At 41.7% G+C, this 21,418-nt stretch overlaps 2 protein-coding genes across 5 annotated transcripts in view; one reads left to right on the forward strand and one right to left on the reverse strand.

Moving 5' to 3' along the window:
* LOC138965400 (kinectin-like) overlaps nucleotides 1-7,924 on the forward strand; it is a 14,371-nt gene extending 6,447 nt beyond the window's left edge. Inside the window, exons 8-13 of the mRNA XM_070337537.1 lie at nucleotides 1,609-1,751; nucleotides 3,909-5,030; nucleotides 5,492-5,546; nucleotides 5,755-5,881; nucleotides 7,078-7,157; nucleotides 7,302-7,924. Coding sequence (XP_070193638.1) covers nucleotides 1,609-1,751; nucleotides 3,909-5,030; nucleotides 5,492-5,546; nucleotides 5,755-5,881; nucleotides 7,078-7,157; nucleotides 7,302-7,355 — 1,581 coding nt within the window. The 3' untranslated portion in view covers nucleotides 7,356-7,924. The remainder of the gene's footprint in view (nucleotides 1-1,608; nucleotides 1,752-3,908; nucleotides 5,031-5,491; nucleotides 5,547-5,754; nucleotides 5,882-7,077; nucleotides 7,158-7,301) is intronic.
* Nucleotides 7,925-8,752: 828 nt separating this feature from the next.
* Nucleotides 8,753-21,418, reverse strand: part of LOC138965401 (G2 and S phase-expressed protein 1-like) — a 33,041-nt gene continuing 20,375 nt past the window's right edge. For 3 of the 4 annotated variants that reach the window (XM_070337541.1, XM_070337540.1, XM_070337538.1), the window contains 2 exons: nucleotides 17,331-17,387; nucleotides 8,753-11,289 (listed from right to left, as the gene is read on the reverse strand). In XM_070337541.1, coding sequence (XP_070193642.1) covers nucleotides 11,152-11,289; nucleotides 17,331-17,387 — 195 coding nt within the window. In that variant the 3' untranslated portion in view covers nucleotides 8,753-11,151. The remainder of the gene's footprint in view (nucleotides 11,290-17,330; nucleotides 17,388-21,418) is intronic. The other variant, XM_070337539.1, reaches the window with a different exon arrangement.

Here is a 21,418-nt window from a genome sequence, read left to right on the forward strand (position 1 = left end):
CAAGAAATATCCAACGTTAAAGTTTTCCGGACGGCCGGACGGACGGACGTCCGGACGGACGTCCGGACGGACGGACGGACGGACGGACGGACGACTCGGGTGAGTACATAGACTCACTTTTGCTTCGCATGTGAGTCAAAAATACACACATTCAAGTTATCAGTGGTGTTACTACAGTTCATATCTACCACATAAATGTAAATTAGAGAAGTGGTACAGTATTGCAAGCCCGGAAACAACATGATGATTGTGTGTATGAGTCGAACCCTCTTACTACAGTATAATTATACTTCTATAGTGGTGTGTCCAGCAGTCATGAAACACACAAACACACACACCTGCCCACAAGCAAAACCGTTTAATTTTGTGGAGAAAATAAAGATTTTATCAGGTCTGAACATCAAACAAACAACAGCTCAACCATTAATTGAATATGGTGAGCTTTGTGCATCAAGGGAGACAATTCACTAGTGTGTAACAACTTTTTTTTTTTTTTACCTCATAAAGATATCACTGAAATCAAAAGAGTGCATATCGGATACAAACATATTAATTACAGAAGAGGTGTTGAAAGCTCAGAAACAACATGATAATGTAATTACTCTCTTACTCCAATACTGCTAGTGGTGCTGTATCTAGAAGTCAAGTAACACACACACACCTGCACATGCGCATGCATGTGCATACTTTAGAAATGACTGAAACCAGACAGAGAAGAGTGGGTATGTAATATCTAAAGTCGGTGTTACACCCAGGAATTACATGCCCCTATAATGGTTTCACCGTGAAGGCGTAAAACAACATTTATCATCATCACAGAGAAAGGTTTTAACTTCACCTGGGTTTAAATTTTGACAGCAGAGCTTCTGTTAAAGTCAGACTGACGATACAGTTCCAGCAATAAAACAACACTTATTATCATCACAGAGATGGGTTTTAACTTATTCTGGGTTTCAATTTTGACAGCAGAGCTTCTGTAAAAGTCAGACTGACGATAGAGTTCCAGCAATAAAACAATACTTATTATCATCACAGAGATGGGTTTTAACTTCTTCTGGGTTTCAATTTTGACAGCAGAGCTTCTGTAAAAGTCAGACTGATGATACAGTTCCAGCAATAAAACAATACTTATTATCATCACAGAGATGGGTTTTAACTTCTGAGTTTCAATTTTGACAGCAGAGCTTATGTTAAAGTCAGACTGACCATAAAATTTATAAGACTGAGCCTATGGTCTGTAATTGTGTTAGAAAACATCATACTGTGACTTACCATGGCCGGGTAGCTCAGATGGTAGAGCACTGGAATTGTGATCCTAAAGTCACAGGTTCAAATCCCAGCAGGGACGGACATGGGTCAACTTCATGTGCCGACTCAGAGATGGTATCCATGTCTCATCCCTGTGTCACCACAGTGGCATGTAAAAGACCTCGGTCATTCTGCCATAAGTGCAGGTGGCTGATTTCACCTAAACATGCACACACCTGGGTAGCGCGACTCTGTTGCTGCTAGCTTTACACTGGGAGGAACCTACCCAAATTTCCCAGCATTGGGATAAGAGAGTAAATAAAATGAAATGAAATGGCCCTGTTTTGTGTGTGTGTGCAGGAGATCCTTGAGGTGACACGAGAGGCATCAGAGCAGCAGAGTCACCAGCTGAACCAGTACAAAGACACGATGACAGCACACGCCAAGCAGTATAATGAATGGAAAACCTTCAACCAGAGACTGATCAAAGACATGGAAAAACGGTACAGTGAAACCTACCTTTCAACATCTTCACAAATCTGACTGACTAGTTGATTTTTACATCCTCTAAGGACTAAATTGGCCCATCTTGGGACAGGTAGAGTTAGGCCGCTACGTGGTGGGGGGGGACACAAATCTGAGCAAATAAGGTCTTAAAAGAGAGGGATTATCAAAATGTAGGTAGATTTACAGACATTATAGCTTCAGACCTGTTTACCCTTACGATTTTGGCGTAATTTATTACGATTTTCTGCAAAAAATACGCCATTCCGCTATCCGTGTTAAGACTGATTTTCATAAATAAAAAATTTTTTTAAATTTTTTTTTATTATTTTTTATTATTTTTTTTATCAATTCACATGTTTGGCATTGTTTTTTTCAATGGCAAAATGGGGTGAAAAAGCACAGGACTGACCAGAGATCATGTCTGTCTGATGAGACGCTGGAGAGCCTTATTCTAGTGGTGAAGCCTCGCCCTCACTCGATCATTCGGCAAGCGCAAGTTCAGTAAAGAAGCGCTTAAAAAAAGGAAAAAGGCCTACTACGAGCAAAAGAAAAAGAATCAGTGATGCATGTGCTTTTGATGTGATCTTCTTTGAAATTATGATGACTACAAAAACTGACTGATGTGTTTTGTTTGTAAATGATGGATATATGTGCATGATTGCGTTTCGCAGACACAGTTGTCATGTGCCGCGGCGTTGTAATTGGCGACGAATGCTGGATGATTACTATTTTTGTGCCAGGATTACTATTTTTGGGGCTGAGCATTACTCCAAAACACTTATGGGGGTAAACAGGTCTATAGCTTTATTAACAGAAAATCTGAAAGGGAAGGTCTTGAGAGGGAGGGGAAGTCTAAAATTTAGGGGTCCTCAAAGTGGCTTCGACTGTACTAAGTATCTGGAAGGTTTGTGTTACATCAAAGTGTTACATCAAAGGTGCCTAGAGTAACTGTGGTCATTATCTTGTTCAGCTGTAAGTTGGAATTCAGGATGGATAACTTTCATTTTGAACATAATTTGTGAAAAGCCAGTAGGCTTGGCTGCCTTTGTTTTTGCAACTCATTTCATTTTATGAAAGGAATGCTGGGACAAATATAACAGCTTAATTATGCATTTAATTCTTAGGCCTGGAAACAGTACATGAACAGAATGAACATTAATGTTTATTGTAATTCAATCAAGTTGGTGTTTTAATGAAACAGATCCTATGATTGGTCAGAATTCCCCAACTCATTAAAAATTACCGGTCATTAATTGTCGATAACCACTCGCTAAAAAAGCCATTAAGCACCTGCTGGCGAGGCGCATTGATACAGTCTCAACTAGTCTCGGTTAGCTTTGAGGGTCATTTTACAAGTAGGAAATATGAAGGCCAAAGAAATACCGAGACCATAAGGTATGCGAAGTAATGACGTCGAATACGTGACGTAAGTTGATGCATGAATTCTTCCGGACTACGTCAGTCAATTCCAAAGATCGCTTTTGTGATGAAAAAAATTTGTTTTAGAGTTTGCTGTCCAGAAACCCGTCAAAAAAGAAGGGAAAATGTATGTGAAAGAAAACAAAACAGGAGCAGAGTGATAAGATAGGAATACAGAGACATATTTCTTGAGACTTGACCCTTGCAGGTAGGTGGACTAAAAGTAGTGTGTGAACAGAACAGAACCAATTCTGTCTGTTTACCATCGCATGAAAGCAGGAAAGAGATCGTCGTCAGATTGAATTACAATAACATTAACATGCTTCCATTTGAAACTTCTCGGTCTTCATCATGGATTGACGCCCTCCCAAAGTCTAATTGAAGCCCTCCGTCGCTTCGCTCCGGTCGGGCGTCAATCCACGATGATGACCTCGAAGTTTCAAATGGAAACATGTTAATGTGTAATTAAATGTGGTCAAATGCAGGGATGATAGGGCTATACAAACCTGAAACTGAACATCCTTGAAGTCACATTGCTGAACACACATTGCTGAAATCTTTGAACCATTAAAGAACCATGCCTTGAAACATTATAGAAATATGCCTGAAGAAAAAAAAACATAAATAATTTGTTTGACCTTTGATCCTAACCAAACAATAAGCAATCAACCCCCTAAAAATAGCACCCCTGCAAATGCACACACAAAGTTTACCTACATATTGAATGCCACCAGGTTGCAGAAGGATATAGCCAGCGTTGGGAAGGACCTACAGAAGCAGGAACAGGACTGGATGAGCAGCCTTCAGGACCAGCTGGCAGAGACCAGTGCAGCCTGCAGCCAGGACATGGAGAAACTGTTTGAAAAGGCTCTCACTGAATCTGCAGGCAACAGCAGCAGACAAGGGGGAGGAGGTACAGCAGCCGTCACCACCATCGTGGCAAGCATGAAGAAAGACCTGCAGTCTGCCATACAGAGGCAGAGCAAAACCACGGAGAAGAACATCCAGGATATGCTTGGCAGCCAGCTACAGAAGCAGCAGCAGCAGCTGAACAGCCTTCACAAGACGCTCATGGCTGACGTGACCACAGAGATAGAATCTGCTGCAGAACGTCGACTTCAGGACAAGGACGGTGACGAGGATCCAGTGACGCCCCGGACTGTGCCGGTGTTTGAGGAGTACCACGCCGACCTAAAGCACCAGCTGGAGGAGATGCACAAGAAGCACGTTGAGGAGGTCAAGAGAATCCAGAAAGAGATGAAACTCCAGGAGTCTTCCACCTCAGTCCCTAGCGCAGCCTGCAAGCCTTTCTCCGCCTCTCTCCCACCAACCCTGTCTTCACAGACCTTCACTTCAGCCACAAGCTACGCCCCGAAGACGACAGGGTACCAGCTCCAGCGCAGAAAAGATACGGCGCTGATCTCACCGATGTCAGACCTGGACAGATCCACCCTGTTCACCAGGGCTAAACCCTCGCCAGTGGTTGCTGTTCTTCCCCAGCCGCACCCCACCAACACTTCATCTTTAACCAGCGTGAAGAGTGGCCTGTCAGAGACAGACCCAGAGGTCATCTTTGGGCCTCCTCCTGCTGAAGAACCCCTTCCTGAAGAACCTTGCTGCAAAGCTAAACAGGCAAAGAAGAGAAAAACGTCTGCCTCTGGATTTGGCAAAAAGAAACGCAGTGCAAAGAAGGCAAAGAATAAGAGGAACGTGGAGACTGTCAACAGTCCACCATGCCAGGTGTCTGTTGTTCAAACAGCGAAGAAGCCCGTATCTACAAGACGCGAAGAAAGAATGATGATTTATGACTTTTCGCAGGAAAAGAGCCCACAAAGGAACTGGTGGCACTTTGAGGGGTAATTACATTGTGTGTGTGTGTGTGTGCGTGTGTGTGCATGCATGCATGCTTTTGTTGGTTTGTGTGTGTGTGTTTGCACCAAAGCAAAATTAAGGAAGGTATGCAACTACAGTTACAGTTTACTCCATGTCTTGGCTGTGCATTTGACTTCTGAATATTCTTGTCACACCATGCTGAGTGATCTTACTGCACAGATCACAGACAGTTCCTTTTTGTAATAGTCTATCTGTTGAAATAAACCTAGCGCCGCTCTACAAATGACTACAAAACAAGAACGCTGAAGTGTAATTAACCATTCAGTCAATAGAATGCACTGAAATACGTACACGTTCCACTTACCTTTTTGAACACACACACACACACACGAGATGAGATGAGTAAGTTGACTTAGTGTGCAACATAGGCAATGCAGAGCATACGAGTGGAATGATAGGTCTTGATCTCTGGTTTTTGTTCTAGCCTTCAGGTTCAGAGGCGGCGGCAAGAGCAGAGCAACCAGTTCTATTCTCCAAATGTAAGTAGCAGTCACTTTGATGTACCACTGTACATGTGTCCTGGCATGCCTTTGTGTGAAGGACAAACTTTTTTTTCATTAGCCTAATCCCATTTTTTACTGGCATTTGAATAAAGTTTGAATGAGTAAATTACAATCTGTTTCTTGCAGTTTCAAGAAAGAGAAAGGGTTACTTTATCCTAGGTGTGGTGCTGGTGTTTATTTTCAGGCCTCCACGGCAAGTTGTCGATCATCCCCAGCAGTCTCTGTGACTGTGGACAGTGAACTCGTGGTGGTGCGACGAAGTCGTTGGCAAACTACGTCCTCTTCCACACCAAACAGAGTCAGGCAGCCATGTAAGTTTGAACTGCTGCCTGTGAAGTTTGAAAGCAAAAATGACTGCCTTTAGCTACCTCATTTCTCTTGAGTGATAATTTTACACAGGCACACAAGTATCAGGCATGAGAATTGTCCACCAAAAGGTAAATTTCCGCCGAAATTTTTTGTGGTTCCGCCGAAAAAGCAAAAGTGTCCGCCGAAAAAATAAATGGGGGAGGCAAAAATGGGGGGGGCATGCCCCTGAACCTCCCTAGCAGGGCTAGGCGCTGTGCGCCGTCGACTTTGCCATTACTTACAAATGTTCAGCCTTTTTTACTTTGTTCAATTCCCATGCCTGAAGTATACATGCAGACAGACATGCAGGCACAAACACAAATTTTGTCTTCTATCACTGGATCATGATAGTTTTGGTTGTATGAAAACGTTCACTGATTTAGTTCCCTCCAGTTAGCAGTTTCATCTGTGGACAGACTGCGTTTGCATGTATGTCATGCTTACAACAGACAATGTTTGAAAATAACTTGTCAGGATTTTCAGCGGTCTGGAAGAGTAAGAAACCCTTTACCTCGGACACTGTCCGACAGCATTTCACAACATCCGGAGCCGGTTCCACGCTTCGGATCAGCAGTTTAGCCTGTGATCAGGACAAACAACTAACTCTAATGTGTATGTTATGCAGTGCGCACACAATACATGTATGATACCCTTTTCTTTCGAAAATCAGCATTCATGAGTTCATCAAAGTTCACATTTGTTGCGGAAATGCTCGCTGGCACGTAGTGATCGCCTCACAACCTGTTTTGATCGAGGTCATGTCACGATGTGTTTAGGAAAACACACGGGCCTAGTGAACACTTCCATTTATCAGCAAGCCATCCGTGGCAATTCATGGATCCGATGATTCTATTTTTGAAAGAAAATGGTATCACATTTAGCTGCACAGCATACACATCATAGTTAGTTGTTTTTCCCGATCGCAGGTTAAAGTCGATCAGGAGCATGGAACATACTCCAAATGTTGGGAAAAGCGTGTCCGAGGTAAAGGGGCTCTTACTCCGCCAGACCGCTGAAAATCCTGACAGAGGTATTTCCGGAAAAGGTCTATTGCATGACGAGGGTTGAGGAGTTTTTAAAACACACAGAGAACATGACACACTGTGCACAACGACATCTAAGCTCGCCTATTTGTGTTTGCTTTCATTCTCTTGTGCAGTGGGAAATGATCCGTTGGATATGCTGAGCACCCCCTGCATGGAGAGCACCCTTTCACAGAGGTCCTTCCAGCACAGCCAGGTACAGTTACAACTTTTATATCAAATACAACGGAAAACACCGATTTTCCGGCATCTCCAGCCTAGTGACATAACATAACTACAGCTCTGTCACCATTAACTGATTGCATGCAATGTCCAACATTTATCATTGTTATTTTGGCAGATGGAACTGATTGAAACACAGCCGAGAAGGAGCCAGAGGAAAAGAATCTTATGATCTAAACAAATGGTCTTAGACAGAAGGATTAAACTTCTTTAATGGGAAGGCAATGCATGATAGTCTTGAAGCACCATGTTTGTTGAAGTGATGTTTGAACATTCATACAGTACTTCTCTTCTGGACAAATTGTTCTTTACCATCATATTTGAAGTTGAGTTTTTCTTGTGTTGTTGTTGCTTTGGGTTTGCTTTTGATGATACATTGTAGCTGTTAGTTATTTATTTATCTTTTATATACAAGAACAAATAAAATGCAAAAATACGTCTTTCTTTCTTTCTTTATTTGGTGTTTAACATCGTTTTCAACCACGAAGGTTATATCGCGACGGGGAAAGGCGGAGATGGGATAGAGCCACTTGTCAATCGTTTCTTGTTCACAAAAGCACTAATCAAAAATTTGCTCCAGGGCCTTGCAACGTAGTACAATGTATTACCTTACTGGGAGAATGTAAGTTTCCAGTACAAAGGACTTAACATTTCTTACATACTGCTTGACTAAAATCTTTACAAAAATTGACTATATTCTATACAAGAAACACTTAACAAGGGTAAAAAGAGAAACAGAATCCGTTAGTCGCCTCTTACGACATGCTGGGGAGCATCGGGTAAATTCTTCCCCCTAACCCGCGGGGGGTAAAATGATCTGTAATGTTTATTCTACACTGAATGGTACACACGTGCATGTGCATCTCTCCTGAGATGAGCAGAAATTACATCAGTGAAATTATATTACATACATGACAATTACAATAAGTTTGTTTTCATGAGTACATGTACTTAATTGTCTTTTTTATCCTCACTTCCAGCGCCAGTGAACATTCTGTGTTGTGAATGTTTATCGGTATTGAGAACAACTTGAAGTCAAAGTCAACATATTGTTATGCTAGTTTGTCAGTTGTATATCGTTCTTGCACAATTGTGATGACAATTAAAAAAATTGAATATCGTACTTCAGAACTTTTTTTGTTTACATTGGGTAATGTAGAATAAGACGCAGAGAAATGGAACAGTTGCATCTTTAAATCAACATGCATATCACAACAATTGTCCGCAACCCCCAAACCATGAGAAAAAAATACTGGATAACTGCAATGGGGTATGCAAACACAAACATCAAATTATTGTTTTTGCAGACTGGTTAAAACAATGCTTGGAAGAAATACAGGCAGAGTGACAACAAAAATATGCTGATTCAGCACACCAGGAACAGTTCCAAAAAATGCACGAACAGAGGACAAAAAGTATGATAATAATTAAACAATGACTTCAAAATACTATCACTAACTACACAATCCTTTTTCTGCACAACTACTCCATAGTCAGTAAACGTGGAGTCACCGGCAAAAACAAATCAGCAGTTACAATCGTGCATTTTTTCCTGGTAAAGGTAAAAACTTTATATTTCCCATAGATTGTAAAAAAAAAACCCCGATTTTCCATATGTTGTTAAAAATATATTCCACAAGGTGGTGAATAACACCACACAATGTTTGTAGCAATTCAATCAAGGAAGCAACTACAAGTACATTCATATAATATCACAGGACACAGCACACAGTGATACATGTCAGTGAAAGGATTCATACTTTCTGAGCAAACACACCTACAATAATTATTGTCTTGTGACCAAAGAAGTGGCCACACATGTTATGTCATACGGCTTATGAATCGCCTAATGACATGTTTTCATCGCGTGGTATTTTGCAGAGTGGCCACGTGCTTGTGAAATTGTTCATAACGCGGTTCACTATGGCTCCGCACTACATACACAATTTATCAGAATAGACAGCCACTATATCTTATCCATCGTTGGGAAATTCGGGTCACTTCCTCCCAGTGGAAAGCTAGCAGTGACGTGTGCGTTTGTGTTTAGGTGTAAATGGCCACCTGCACTTGTGGATACACATTATTTATGTTATTCTTGAAGAAACACTCAAATGATGAGGTCCAGAGTGCTTCATGATTTCTACATAAGACCATAAGTTAGCAAAATTGCGAGGAAGAGAACCAAACCAAAGTCTGCCATCTTGTTTGAAGTCACGCACCTCGCTGCCCCCAGCAGAGGGCGTCACCGCCTCCCCTCTTCTGATTGGTCAATTCTGCCGAGCTTATGAGGGGAGAAGTAATGAAAACAACAAGATTTTATAATAAGCCCACACGCAAGGCTCTGCACAAGAGATTCACAAGGTGTAATGTAAGGTGTGACCACCTGCACAGCCTAAGTTTGCCCGGCCCTCAAGTCATTACTATTCTTGCTACGAATATGTCTAATGTCTAATATTGCTACAAAAGTAAAAGCTAAAAAAAGACTAGCATACAAATACTGCTCTCTAACATTGCAATAGCCTAGAAGGGTGGGTTGTTTTTTCATCCCACAGAAAGTAAACGTTCATGTTCAGATCCCGTTTGATGGCAGGGTGGGTGGGGGTGGTGAGAATACCTGTGAAAACTGAACATCAGGCTATTAATTTAAACCAAAATGCTAACAAGGGTGTACCATTAACAACCAACAAAATCAATGTACAACACTAACACCTCACCCGCAAAGTGTAAATTCTTTCTTTCTTTATTTGGTGTTTAACGTCGTTTTCAACCACGAAGGTTATATCGCGACGGGGAAAGGGCGGAGATGGGATAGAGCCACTTGTCAATTGTTTCTTGTTCACAAAAGCACTAATCAAAAATTTGCTCCAGGGGCTTGCAACGTAGTACAATATATGACCTTACTGGGAGAATGCAAGTTTCCAGTACAAAGGACTTAACATTTCTTACATACTGCTTGACTAAAATCTTTACAAAAATTGACTATATTCTATACAAGAAACACTTAACAAGGGTAAAAGGAGAAACAGAATCCGTTAGTCGCCTCTTACGACATGCTGGGGAGCATCAGGTAAATTCTTCCCCCTAACCCGCGGGGGGTGCAAAGTGTAAATGAAGTCAAATTAAAATTGGAAATCTAGTGTGAAGGCCTCTAGCATTTATTGTTTCTTCTGTACATTGGAACACCCATTTCAAAAACAAACAAAACCCATTTAAGAATCCCATCATTAAAGACTTTCCTTTCTCAGATTTTCTCTTCACAACGTTTTAGCCGCATCTTTTTATAACATAACATCTGTACAATTATCTCCATTTTAAAGCTCCCTTTCTTTTGAAACCTGATCTCAAATTTTGGCTCGCTATAAACTAGGACTAGAAGTAGAAGCTAATGTGCACGTAACAAATACCGAATTTGACGGATTACAAGACGCACCGTTTTATAAGCCGCACCCCCGACTTAAACAAAAAAAATTGGGGCGAGCCACGTATAGGCCGCGTCACTATATTAGTCGCCGCCGAAAAAAATATAATCAGATCGTGTCAATCAATCAAAACAACCAGGCAAACGAAAGTACGGTATTTGGCGAAATCGGCTCCGAGAATAAACATGTGAAACAAAGAAGAAAAGTGAAAAAGTTTGAAGAAAAATGCCACACACACAATTTGTAACCGAGTAGAGAGCTAATAAAGTACCGGTAATCGCTAATCGAGCGAAATGAAAATCCGCGGCGACTTCCATTAGGTGAATGCAATTCAAGTTTAGGTAACGTTTTAGCCGCATCTTTTTATAAGCCGCAATGCGAAAAAAAAATTTAAAGTCGCGGCTTGTAGTCCGTCAAATATAGTACTACTGTTCAATCCAGTTCTCATGCAAGGAATATCCCCTTCAGTCTTCACATTTTTTCAGTAGGTGCATCAAACATACGCTTTCCAGGACTGTTGCATATTGTATTCCACTATTCAATGTCCCTTCAGTTAGGCGGGGTGACCCTCTTTGTACACATGGAAACTTCATCTTCAAAGGGAGCTCTCTGCCGTCTGAGGGGAGACCACCGCGACATGGTTCGCTTGGGCACGTCCGGAGTGTTCTGCACCAGGGCTTTGCGTGTCTGAAAAACACATGCACACAATAAAGAACAAGTTACTGCATAATCCTTTTCTTTGAAAGTGTAGAAAAACACATTATTGTCTTGGCTTATACACACGGAAGCAAATTTCCTTGTGCAGACATTTTTTCAGCAACATAAGGCTACCTTTCAAACTAACCCTGAAAAAGTGACATCACATATTGGAAGAAAAGTGAACATTTTGGGGATTCATTCAGTGCAACAACTAACTCCACAATCAAACCAACAAAACATTGCCCAACAATGGTAATTTAATTCTTTGTAAAAGTTTGATATTACAGCCTAAAGTTCTGTCTTCCAGACTGATTTACAACTAGTAAATGAAGGAAAAGGTTGCCAAATCAACAAGACATTGCCCAAACAATGGTAATTTCATTCTTTGTACACGTTTGATATTACGGCCTAAAGTTCTGTCTTCCAGACTGATTTACAACTAGTAAATGAAGGAAAAGGTTGCCAAATCAACAAGACATTGCCCAAATAATGGTAATTTCATTCTTTGTACAAGTTTGATATTACGGCCTAAAGTTCTGTCTTCCTGACTGATCAGAATGTGAAGGAAATCACGAATAACACTGTAACAGGCAAAGTTTGACAGTGATATCCTCCACGCTTTTAGAGCGCTAACCAGAGATATAGCGTGACATAGCAAAGTGTGTTGCACGCACTGTGAGTTCAGCTCACTGACCGGGAGTAGCTGACGTTGTAAATCGCAACTAGGGTATTTTTACACTTTTCCACTGTCCTTGGACATTGAGGGGTTGTCCAAGTAATCGGCCGGGAGGAAGGAAGCCCGGATAGATGCGACAGGAAAGCACTTCACAGGTAAATGGAATAAGCATTCGAATATCGCTAGAGTGTTTATCGCATAAGTTGAATCGACTAACACTGTAAACATAGCAGACAGATATCTAAGACAAGATGTCCGCTATTTAAGTTGTGCAGTGCGTCGTATAACCGGCCTGAGAGGGAGATAGTGGCCAGATGACAAGTGTGAAGGATCTGAGAAGCCGCCGAAGTATCGTAACTCTAGACCAGCATAGCTGAAATTCGACTGGATTTCGCGAAGTTATTGCAAGGTTATGGTTGTCCGTATAGTTGGACCATAGAGGTCACAGGACGAAAGGAACTGAGTAGACCGAGGTCGCCAGTGAAAGGAATTAGTATTCAGATACATTTCCTAGTGAACGGCCATAGACACTGTGTAATTCTGTGTATGAACAGAGTTAAAATATGTCTATAAGATCTAAGTACATAAGATATAATGAGTGTTTTGTAGGCAGAGCAGACAGTGATTTGAGTCTGCCGGAATATGAACTGTAACTGTTTTTTCTGACTACACACGAGCCGTGAGTCAATACCAGTAAATAAAGTAAATATCGTGTGCCTGTGAGTTCACGGACTGTTTGTGTATTTCTCTACATAAGTGAAGGGTAGAGGGTTTTGTTAGTAAAATTGTGCACGGGATTGTAATCTCGCTTTGTTTTTGCATCCAAACCTGTGAGTACCCAATTTTTGAATACCTAACATTTATGTTCATGATTGTGTGTATTTGTGTGTATGTTTGTCATACCTGTATAATACAGTGGAGGGAACCTACATTGTGAGTTGTGTTTGTTCCTGTATGATAGCGTACTAGCGCATTTGCATTCATTTACACAGAACAACTAGCAAATGAAAGAAAAGTTAGCCATTATCTTTTAAATATGACTTCTTTAATCATTGTCAATAAAAACAGCTTTAGCTATAATCTTTGAAAGCTGCAATTGTCCACCATGAGCAGCCTTGCAAACCTTTGGCTTCCCAAAACACCAACAGTCTCACATGAACAAAAACTAAGAATCAATGGCAGTGCAGTGGAACTCCCTTTAAGGCAAAGGGAGCCACTAAAATCTAAATTTGTATTTACTTCTACCATAGGCTAATGTTATATGCTTATGAAGTGGTAAGGCATATACGATTTCAAAACGGATAACGTTTTCAGTACGTCACTGTCCGTTACCATGGAAACGGCAATCTCCAACTGCCAAAATGGGTTGCTAGGAACACGTTTTTTAGCTTCCCCTTAAATCATAGGAATGTGATTTTTTGTATGTAGGATGTAGGAGTCCATAGTTGTGGAATGACAACAGGGATTTTTTCTAGGATGAATAGTTCTGATAAAATATTTTTTTTAGATGAATTATCATGTTTTTCAGCACAATTTTAGTAAATATGACCCGCCTGAACAGTTATTTATTAATTTAAAGAAAATTCCTGTTGTCATTCCACAGGTTGTCCTCTGATAAGCATGTCCCTTAAGTTTCATTGCATTCTGAACAGCTGGATTGAAGAAAAACAGTTTCCTAGAAAGCAGGTCATGCAAAAACGCTGAACAGAGAAACAAGGCCGAGAACATTTCAAAGCTCTTTCATTCACCCCAAATCAATGTTAACATAGTTCAGGTATTTTTCACAGACACCTGGTAACTACAGGCTTACCTAAAACTGCCCAGCAGCATATGCTGCACCCCCTTGTAGTCTGATGAGCTCATCCTGTCTTTTGAGTTTAGCTGCACGCACAGTGTCGCGTCTCTTGTTTAGCTGATCTTTCTTGAACCTGAGGCTGCCAAGAACCCTTTTACACTCCTAGCCTTGTTTAGTCTTTTCATGTTACAGCCTGTTGTAAAGCCGTAGAACTGTGCAGTGTTGAGAGCAGCCGCTGGTTCAAAATTGAATTCCCTAGCCCCTGTGACGACTGCAAACCGTACGCGATTTTTACATGCAAATTTGTCCTTGGGGCAGCGAACCCAAACGCTGCTGTGGAGACACTCATTAGAGTTTTGGGTTTTTCCTGACACACATCTCTGAAGCAGTTGATCTTTCGTCAGTCTCTGGTAAACTGGTTCTAGAGGAGGATTCAGCTTCTTGAAGTTGAGAGGTGTATGGACGAGTTTTGCGTGTGGTCCTGGGGGTTGGTAGAAGGACCATGACGCGGCACCATGGGGGCACAAGTCATGCTGTGGCTTGTCATCTGTTGAGAAGCCGTGACGCAGAGATGCCATCACTGCCCGTTTCATGTCTGCAACTGTCTTACCCCCCCCCCTCCCCCCTAATTGCCCGATTATAATATATCGTCAACTTCCTGATTGTATTCAGAGTCAGCTGATCATACCCTCGCCCTCCCAAAGTGATTCCTTTTTTGCGGCAGTCTGTCACAAGGTTGCGAAGCGCTGTTACAAGACGCTTGGAAACGTGATTGATGTACTCTTCTTTTTCGATGGTTACTTGATCTCCATAAGGCTTTATTTTGGAAAGTTCCTGGAAGGTTTTTGTGTCACCGTCTGACAGGATAACTGTGTATCGCAGATTGTGCTGCGACACTGACCTGCCCCACAGAACCCGAGCCGCCTCGACTTCCATGATGCCACTGGAACCTAAAAATAAAACCACCGTTTCAGTCAAAGTCAGCCACTGAATAGCAAACACACAAACACACACAAACACACACACACACACAAAAGGCAATCAGCCACATATCTACCAACATAGACGCTATTATTGCTTTTGTTCAGTACATGTATTACTATGCATGGATTAGTACCCAAACACACACACACACACATGCATGCACACATGCATGCACACACACACACACACACACACACACACACACACACACACACACACACACACACAAGGCAATCAGCCACAGATCTACCAACATAGACGCTATCATTGTTTTTGTTCAGTACATGACTATGCATGGATTAGTACCCAAACACACACAAATACACAAACACGCACAGACACACACACACACGTACACTTCACATAGACAGCGCACACACAACACTGACACACATTTTCACAAACACTTACAGATCTATGTAAAATTCAAACACAACACACTATCATCCCATTTCAACAAACGTCTTCACAAACGCACCATACACACATACTGTTTAGATCTACGCACTCACCTGCACAATTCTTGTCACAGATGTCCAGTTGTTTTACCAGCCAGGCAGCATACTCCAGGGGTTTCTCCTGGAGAAGTTTGTTTCCAGTTGTCTGGCAAACGTATGACAGTAGTTGCACATAACATGAGCGTCAAAGCAAATTCCAGTCAGCACGTCTAGACTACAGCACACCCTATTCCAATGTGGGACGAGTGCCCCCTGGTCAGCCATGATCCGTCGTAGCTTACACTGATATCAAGAACATCATCATCAGACAGTGTCATTCCATTGTGCGTTGCGTGTATCTGTCTGACCTGACGGACAGCCTCACTGAATACTTTCTCCTCCAGTAGATCTACGTCAAGTCGTTGATAGAGTTTATCAGCTTTCTTCTGGAAGGTTTTGTGATCCATGCCTACCAAATCTAAACTTTCACAAAATTTGTTAAATTGTTGAGCACCTAGCCCACATATCAAGGAGTCTGGACGAATAAACGGCTTGCCTGATGAGACCATAATCCGTTTGACCGCTTTCTTTGGAAGCAAGGTATCCAGCGGTACCTGGAACAACTTCCTCACATGTATGCGCGTACACTGCAAGGCCGGGTCCCTGTTTTGAGTCTGGGCATGGTGACAGTTACATTGCGGACAACAAAGTTCGTTTACAAGTCAATACCATCAAAGGTTTCCAAATCAACAAGACATCTCCTTGTTTGGGAAGCCTCTGGACCTGTCGCTTTTGACCAGTGGCTGCTGTGTAGGCCTATGTGTTCGTCTTGAATTGTTTTCGCGTCAAACCGCCAAGAACACACTCTCAGTCCTGACGCAGAATTTGATCTGCATGCCACAGCGGTCGATCCAGATTTTGTGCGCTTGGTCACCGATTGTGTTTTAGTTGTTCTCTTGTCTCTGCAACTCTTCAGTTGTTGTCTTCTCGTACACTTGCCTTTATGATGTGTTTTTCGGAGCGTTGATCTTTTCACACGTGCCATTTTTCTAAGCAAACTCAGTCGAAAACTAAACGCGGTGAGCAGACGACTTTTAAAACGCGAAAAGCCACGCGAGCCTATCTGACCAATCGTGGCCAGGTATTTACGTCATACCCCCGTATATGGAAAGTGTCTGTGGTTTGCTTGTTTGAAAAATAGGGGGGTTTCCCCAGGAGAATCCATATTTAACCGAAAATAACCGCAGAATGACACAGGGGAGAGAACTGCTGTTCAAACGGTATACGACGTTCCCGCGTTGGGCGAGCAGAAATGTCTGTTGTCAAGGGTTGAAAATCGGAATTTTTATCGGAAGAGTGAATGAAAAGACAGAAAAATTCGCCGGGTTGGTGCAATGAAATATGTTTTTAGAGACTTTGATGAATTTGTATAGTGTAATCATATGCATTTCATGAAAGTAGACAGATTGAAAGGTGCAAAACTGCTAACAACTCAAAATGGCTGTTTAAGTCCCATCACTCTAAATTTCAGTGGCGCACTTCGCCTTAAGACCCAGAAATCTGAGATCAGGTCTAAAAGAAGAGAGAGTCTTAAAATAGAGGTTAAAGACTAGGAACAAAACTCTGAAAAAGTAAGATCTTCAAAGAGAGGAAGTCTTCAACTGGGGAGTCTTTAAAGGGGGGGTTCCACTGTACAACATATTGGAATAGCACATACTGGTATACGGTTACAGCGTATTTATAACATAAAGCTCTTGAAAATTATTGGTACAAAGGGTTACAGAGGAGATGTCACATGCAGTGAAGAAAGAAATAAGCTTTTGTCAGTGAGACAATAGATCTGTACGAAGTTATGTCTCACAGGGGGAAAAAAGAAGGAAAAGGTTACAACCACCACGCAACAAAAAGCTGAAGCAAAAGCGTGCAAGCGTACAACCCTGTTACTTTAAGAGAGAGAGAAACTGAAAAAGACTAACGTTTTCATGCTTACTTATTTACTTACTGCCCATTATGCCGGTTGGCATGATAATAGAGGAAACGTTTTCATGCATAACACTACCAAGATTTGTTGATTCATAAATAAAGGAAAGACACAACGAGCAAACATCCTAGAGTGCAGTTTTACCAACATACATACCTTGAATGCAAAAGGAGAGGCTTCTGGGATATCGGCGTCACTACTAGTACAACTATCCTGTAACAACCAGTCATGAAAGAACGCTGCTATAGTGCTTAACAACTGCCCTACTTTGCCTTATCAAATCAGAATGCTGCTTTGGCTTGTGAAACCGCTGTCTAATCAAGTTACTTCTGATGCTTCCACAGACAGGGATTTTATCGCAGGAAATGTTGTGCTTTTCAGAATACTGAACTTCATTCCATTCATAATTCATGTGAATTGCCACACAGTAAAAACACTGCTTTGATTAGATAATGAGGGAAAAAAAGAAAGAGTTCTGAAAGATAAAATACATATTAGCCATGCGGAAAGATGATGAACTTGCAACTAAAATATGCTTTCTTCAATGATTTTGAATACAAAGTGAATGTCGCAAAGTATTTTAACTGTGGATCTATTTGATACAAGGAGTGAATACAGCAGGAAGCCATGATTGTTTTTGTTACACAATCAGACTAGCAATAAGTTAGTTCAATGACAATGCTCTGGATGAAGTCAGTATCCCTAGGCCTAGCCGACAGGATGAGACTAATGAATTGCTGGATAAAATTGAAAGCATGAAATGTGCATTTGAAGCTTGCGAAACAGACAATCTGTCAATCATGCACAACTGCAAAGGACAGAAATACCTTTTTCTTTTTCTAAAACATTGTTAATATTGTTCTCCAGAAAAACTGCTTTTCTGAATAAGAAAACACAAAGAAAGCTAATCATTCTTTCCATATAACCCCCATCAACCAACAGTGGAAATAATGTGTGCTATTCAAGAGTTTACCAAATAAACTTGCAGAGGGCTTCACAATTCAGCTTTTGGGGTGCATCAATCATTAATTAGAAGTTTGAAACAAGAAGCGAATACACCAGGAAGCCAGGTGAATATTGTCAGTAAATATCTTCTCCAGCAAACATTTTCTTTTTGACAAGGGTAAACCAAACTTTTGTCTCATTTGAGAAAACCGCAATGTTATGTTTCTAAGTCTACCACCGGCTGGCTGGCCAGCCTAACACTGCTCATTACAAAAACTCTCCTGATTGGTGAGCACAAAAAAAATCAGATGAAGTTGACAAAAGCATGCATAAAATTGTCCCTTTGCAAGAATCGACTCATTTCATTAAAAAGAGAAACATAATTCAGGTAATACAGCAACATTCAAACTAGCGCAGCAAATGCTGCCTACTTTGTAACAATCCTGCAGGAAACTAAAGCACAGCTTCAAAAGCACCAAAGTCAAACCTTGCTTTAAAAAGAAATCATAGCACAGTTTAGAAGCCAAAGCCTGCCTTGAAAACGGCATTTTTAATAACGATACATAGCAAAGTTTGTCGCTCGTCAATGATTGGCAGCGGTGATGTCAGTCTCTGCTGCTCTGAAGAATCCGATCACTGCACAGGGCTATTGACTTGCAAAAAAAGTAACTGGTAACTTCTTTAGTTTCGTAAATGCAGTTGCAATTTATATTTTATTAGAACTTGCAAAATCCAAAGAGCTCAACCATCTGAACGTATTAGGTATAAAGCTGCCTGCTTCTGCTACAATATCATCTCTGAATCGGCACCTGCCTATCTTTCTGAACTGGTCTCCCTCTACACTCCCTCTCGCACCCTTCGTTCTTCTGATGATGCTCGACTTCTCCGTCAAGGTCGCTTTAACCTTTGCCGTGCTTCCTGGGTTCACCTGTACCCAGAGACACACTAAAATCATTGTAACTCTGGAACCATTAAAGGTATCGTTTTGAAATTTTAAGTATCTCTCACACACCTAATTTGCTCTCTGTCTGCAAATTTTTTGTGTGTACATGACGAAACATCAGAATTAATTGATTATGATAATTTACATAAACACTACCGATGGCGCGGGTTCACACATACCCATACTTTTAAAGAGTAGTAGTGATTGTAACTATCCCTCTGCCGACGGCGCGGGTTCTGCTACACCCATAATTACCAAAGCGGCGGAACAGTGTCTGTCTGCCTGTTTGTCTCCAAGAGACTGTCTGTCTCTCTGTTTGTCTGTCCGTATCTCTCTGTCTGTATGTCTGTTGTCAGTTGCTCTGTCTGTCTGTCTGTCTGTCTATCCGTCTATCTGTCTCTCTCTCTCTGTCTCTGTCTCTCTCTCTCTGTCTGTCTCTCTCTCTCTGTCTGTCTCTCTCTCTGTCTCTCTCTCTCTGTCTCTCTCTCTTAGTCTCTCTCTCTGTCTCTCTCTCTTAGTCTCTCTCTCTGTCTCTCTTTCTTAGTCTCTCTCTCTCTCTCTTTCTTAGTCTCTCTCTCTCTCTTTCTTAGTCTCTCTCTCTCTTAGTCTCTCTCTCTCTCTTTCTTAGTCTCTCGCTCTCTCTCTTTCTTAGTCTCTCTCTCTCTTTTTTAGTCTCTCTCTCTCTTTCTTAGTATCTCTCTCTCTCTCTCTTAGTCTCTCTCACTCTCTTTCTTAGTCTCTCTCTCTCTCTTAGTCTCTCTCTCTTTCTTAGTCTCTCTTTCTCTCTCTCTTTCTTAGTCTCTCTCTCTCTCTTTCTTAGTCTCTCTCTCTTAGTCTCTCTCTCTCTCTCTTTCTCTTTCTTTCTTAGTCTCTCTCTCTCTTTCTTAGTCTCTCTCTCTTTCTTAGTCTCTCTCTCTCTCTCTCTCTCTCTCTTTCTTAGTCTCTCTCTCTCTCTCTTTCTTAGTCTCTCTCTCTCTCTTTCTTAGTCTCTCTCTCTCTCTCTTTCTTAGTCTCTCTCTCTCTCTTTCTTAGTCTCTCTCTCTTTCTTAGTCTCTCTCTCTCTCTTTCTTAGTCTCTCTCTCTCTTTCTTAGTCTCTCTCTCTCTTTCTTAGTCTCTCTCTCTCTCTTTCTTAGTCTCTCTCTCTCTTTCTTAGTCTCTCTCTCTCTTTCTTAGTCTCTCTCTCTCTCTCAGTCTCTCTCTCTGTCTCTCTCTGTCTCTCTCTTAGTCTCTCTCTCTTTCTTAGTCTCTTTCTCTCTCTTAGTCTCTCTCTCTCTTTCTTTCTTAGTCTCTCTCTCTCTTTTTTAGTCTCTCTCTCTCTTTCTTAGTCTCTCTCTCTCTCTCTCTTTCTTAGTCTCTCTCTCTCTCTCTCTTAGTCTCTCTCTCTCTTTCTTAGTCTCTCTCTCTCTCTCTCTCTCTCTCTTTCTCTCTTTCTCTCTCTTAGTCTCTCTCTCTCTTTCTTAGTCTCTCTCTCTCTTTTAGTCTCTCTCTCTCTCTTTCTTAGTCTCTCTCTCTCTCTCTTTCTTAGTCTCTCTCTCTCTCTTTCTTAGTCTCTCTCTCTCTTTCTTAGTCTCTCTCTCTCTCTCTCTCTCTCTCTCTCTCTCTCTCTTTCTTAGTCTCTCAGTCTCTCTCAGTCTCTCCCTCCCCCTCTCCCTCCCCCTCTCCCTCCCCTGCAAGAGGTCGGTGAAGGGAGAAACTCGATGCAACCACTGAAGTAGCGCTGTGGGTTTCCCTGAACCCACCCCGTCGTTAGAGAAATAAACGGTAAAAACCCTCTTTCAAATGTATGGGTTCAGACAAACCCGCATCGTCGTTAGAGGAATAAACGGTAAAAACCCTCTTTCAAATGTATGGGTTCAGACAAACCCGCATCGTCGGGAGTGTGTAGTCAAAAGCGGCATCCGGCAAAGGTTAAACGCAAGGCTCATGGCTTCCGCACGTTTTCGTACTATGGACCTCAGTTATGGAATTCACTCCCCTTTCAATTACGTCACTCTCCATCCATTTCATCTTTTAAGTCCAATTTGAAAACTCACCTGTTCCAACAACACTACGGATAGTTCCTTAGTATAGAGTCTGGGGATGTGAGATGTGCATGATGTGTTGTTTGAATCTGACAGTGATTGTATGATTTTTGACTCACATGCGAAGCAAAAGTGAGTCTATGTACTCACCCGAGTCGTCCGTCCGTCCGGACGTCCGTCCGGAAAACTTTAACGTTGGATATTTCTTGGACACTATTCAGTCTATCAGTACCAAGTTTGGCAAGATGGTGTATGATGACAAGGCCCCAAAAAACATACATAGCATCTTGACCTTGCTTCAAGGTCAAGGTCGCAGGGGCCATAAATGTTGCCT

The sequence above is a fragment of the Littorina saxatilis genome, linkage group LG4 (assembly GCF_037325665.1).
Source record: "Littorina saxatilis isolate snail1 linkage group LG4, US_GU_Lsax_2.0, whole genome shotgun sequence".
NCBI classification, from domain to species: Eukaryota; Metazoa; Mollusca; class Gastropoda; order Littorinimorpha; family Littorinidae; genus Littorina; species Littorina saxatilis.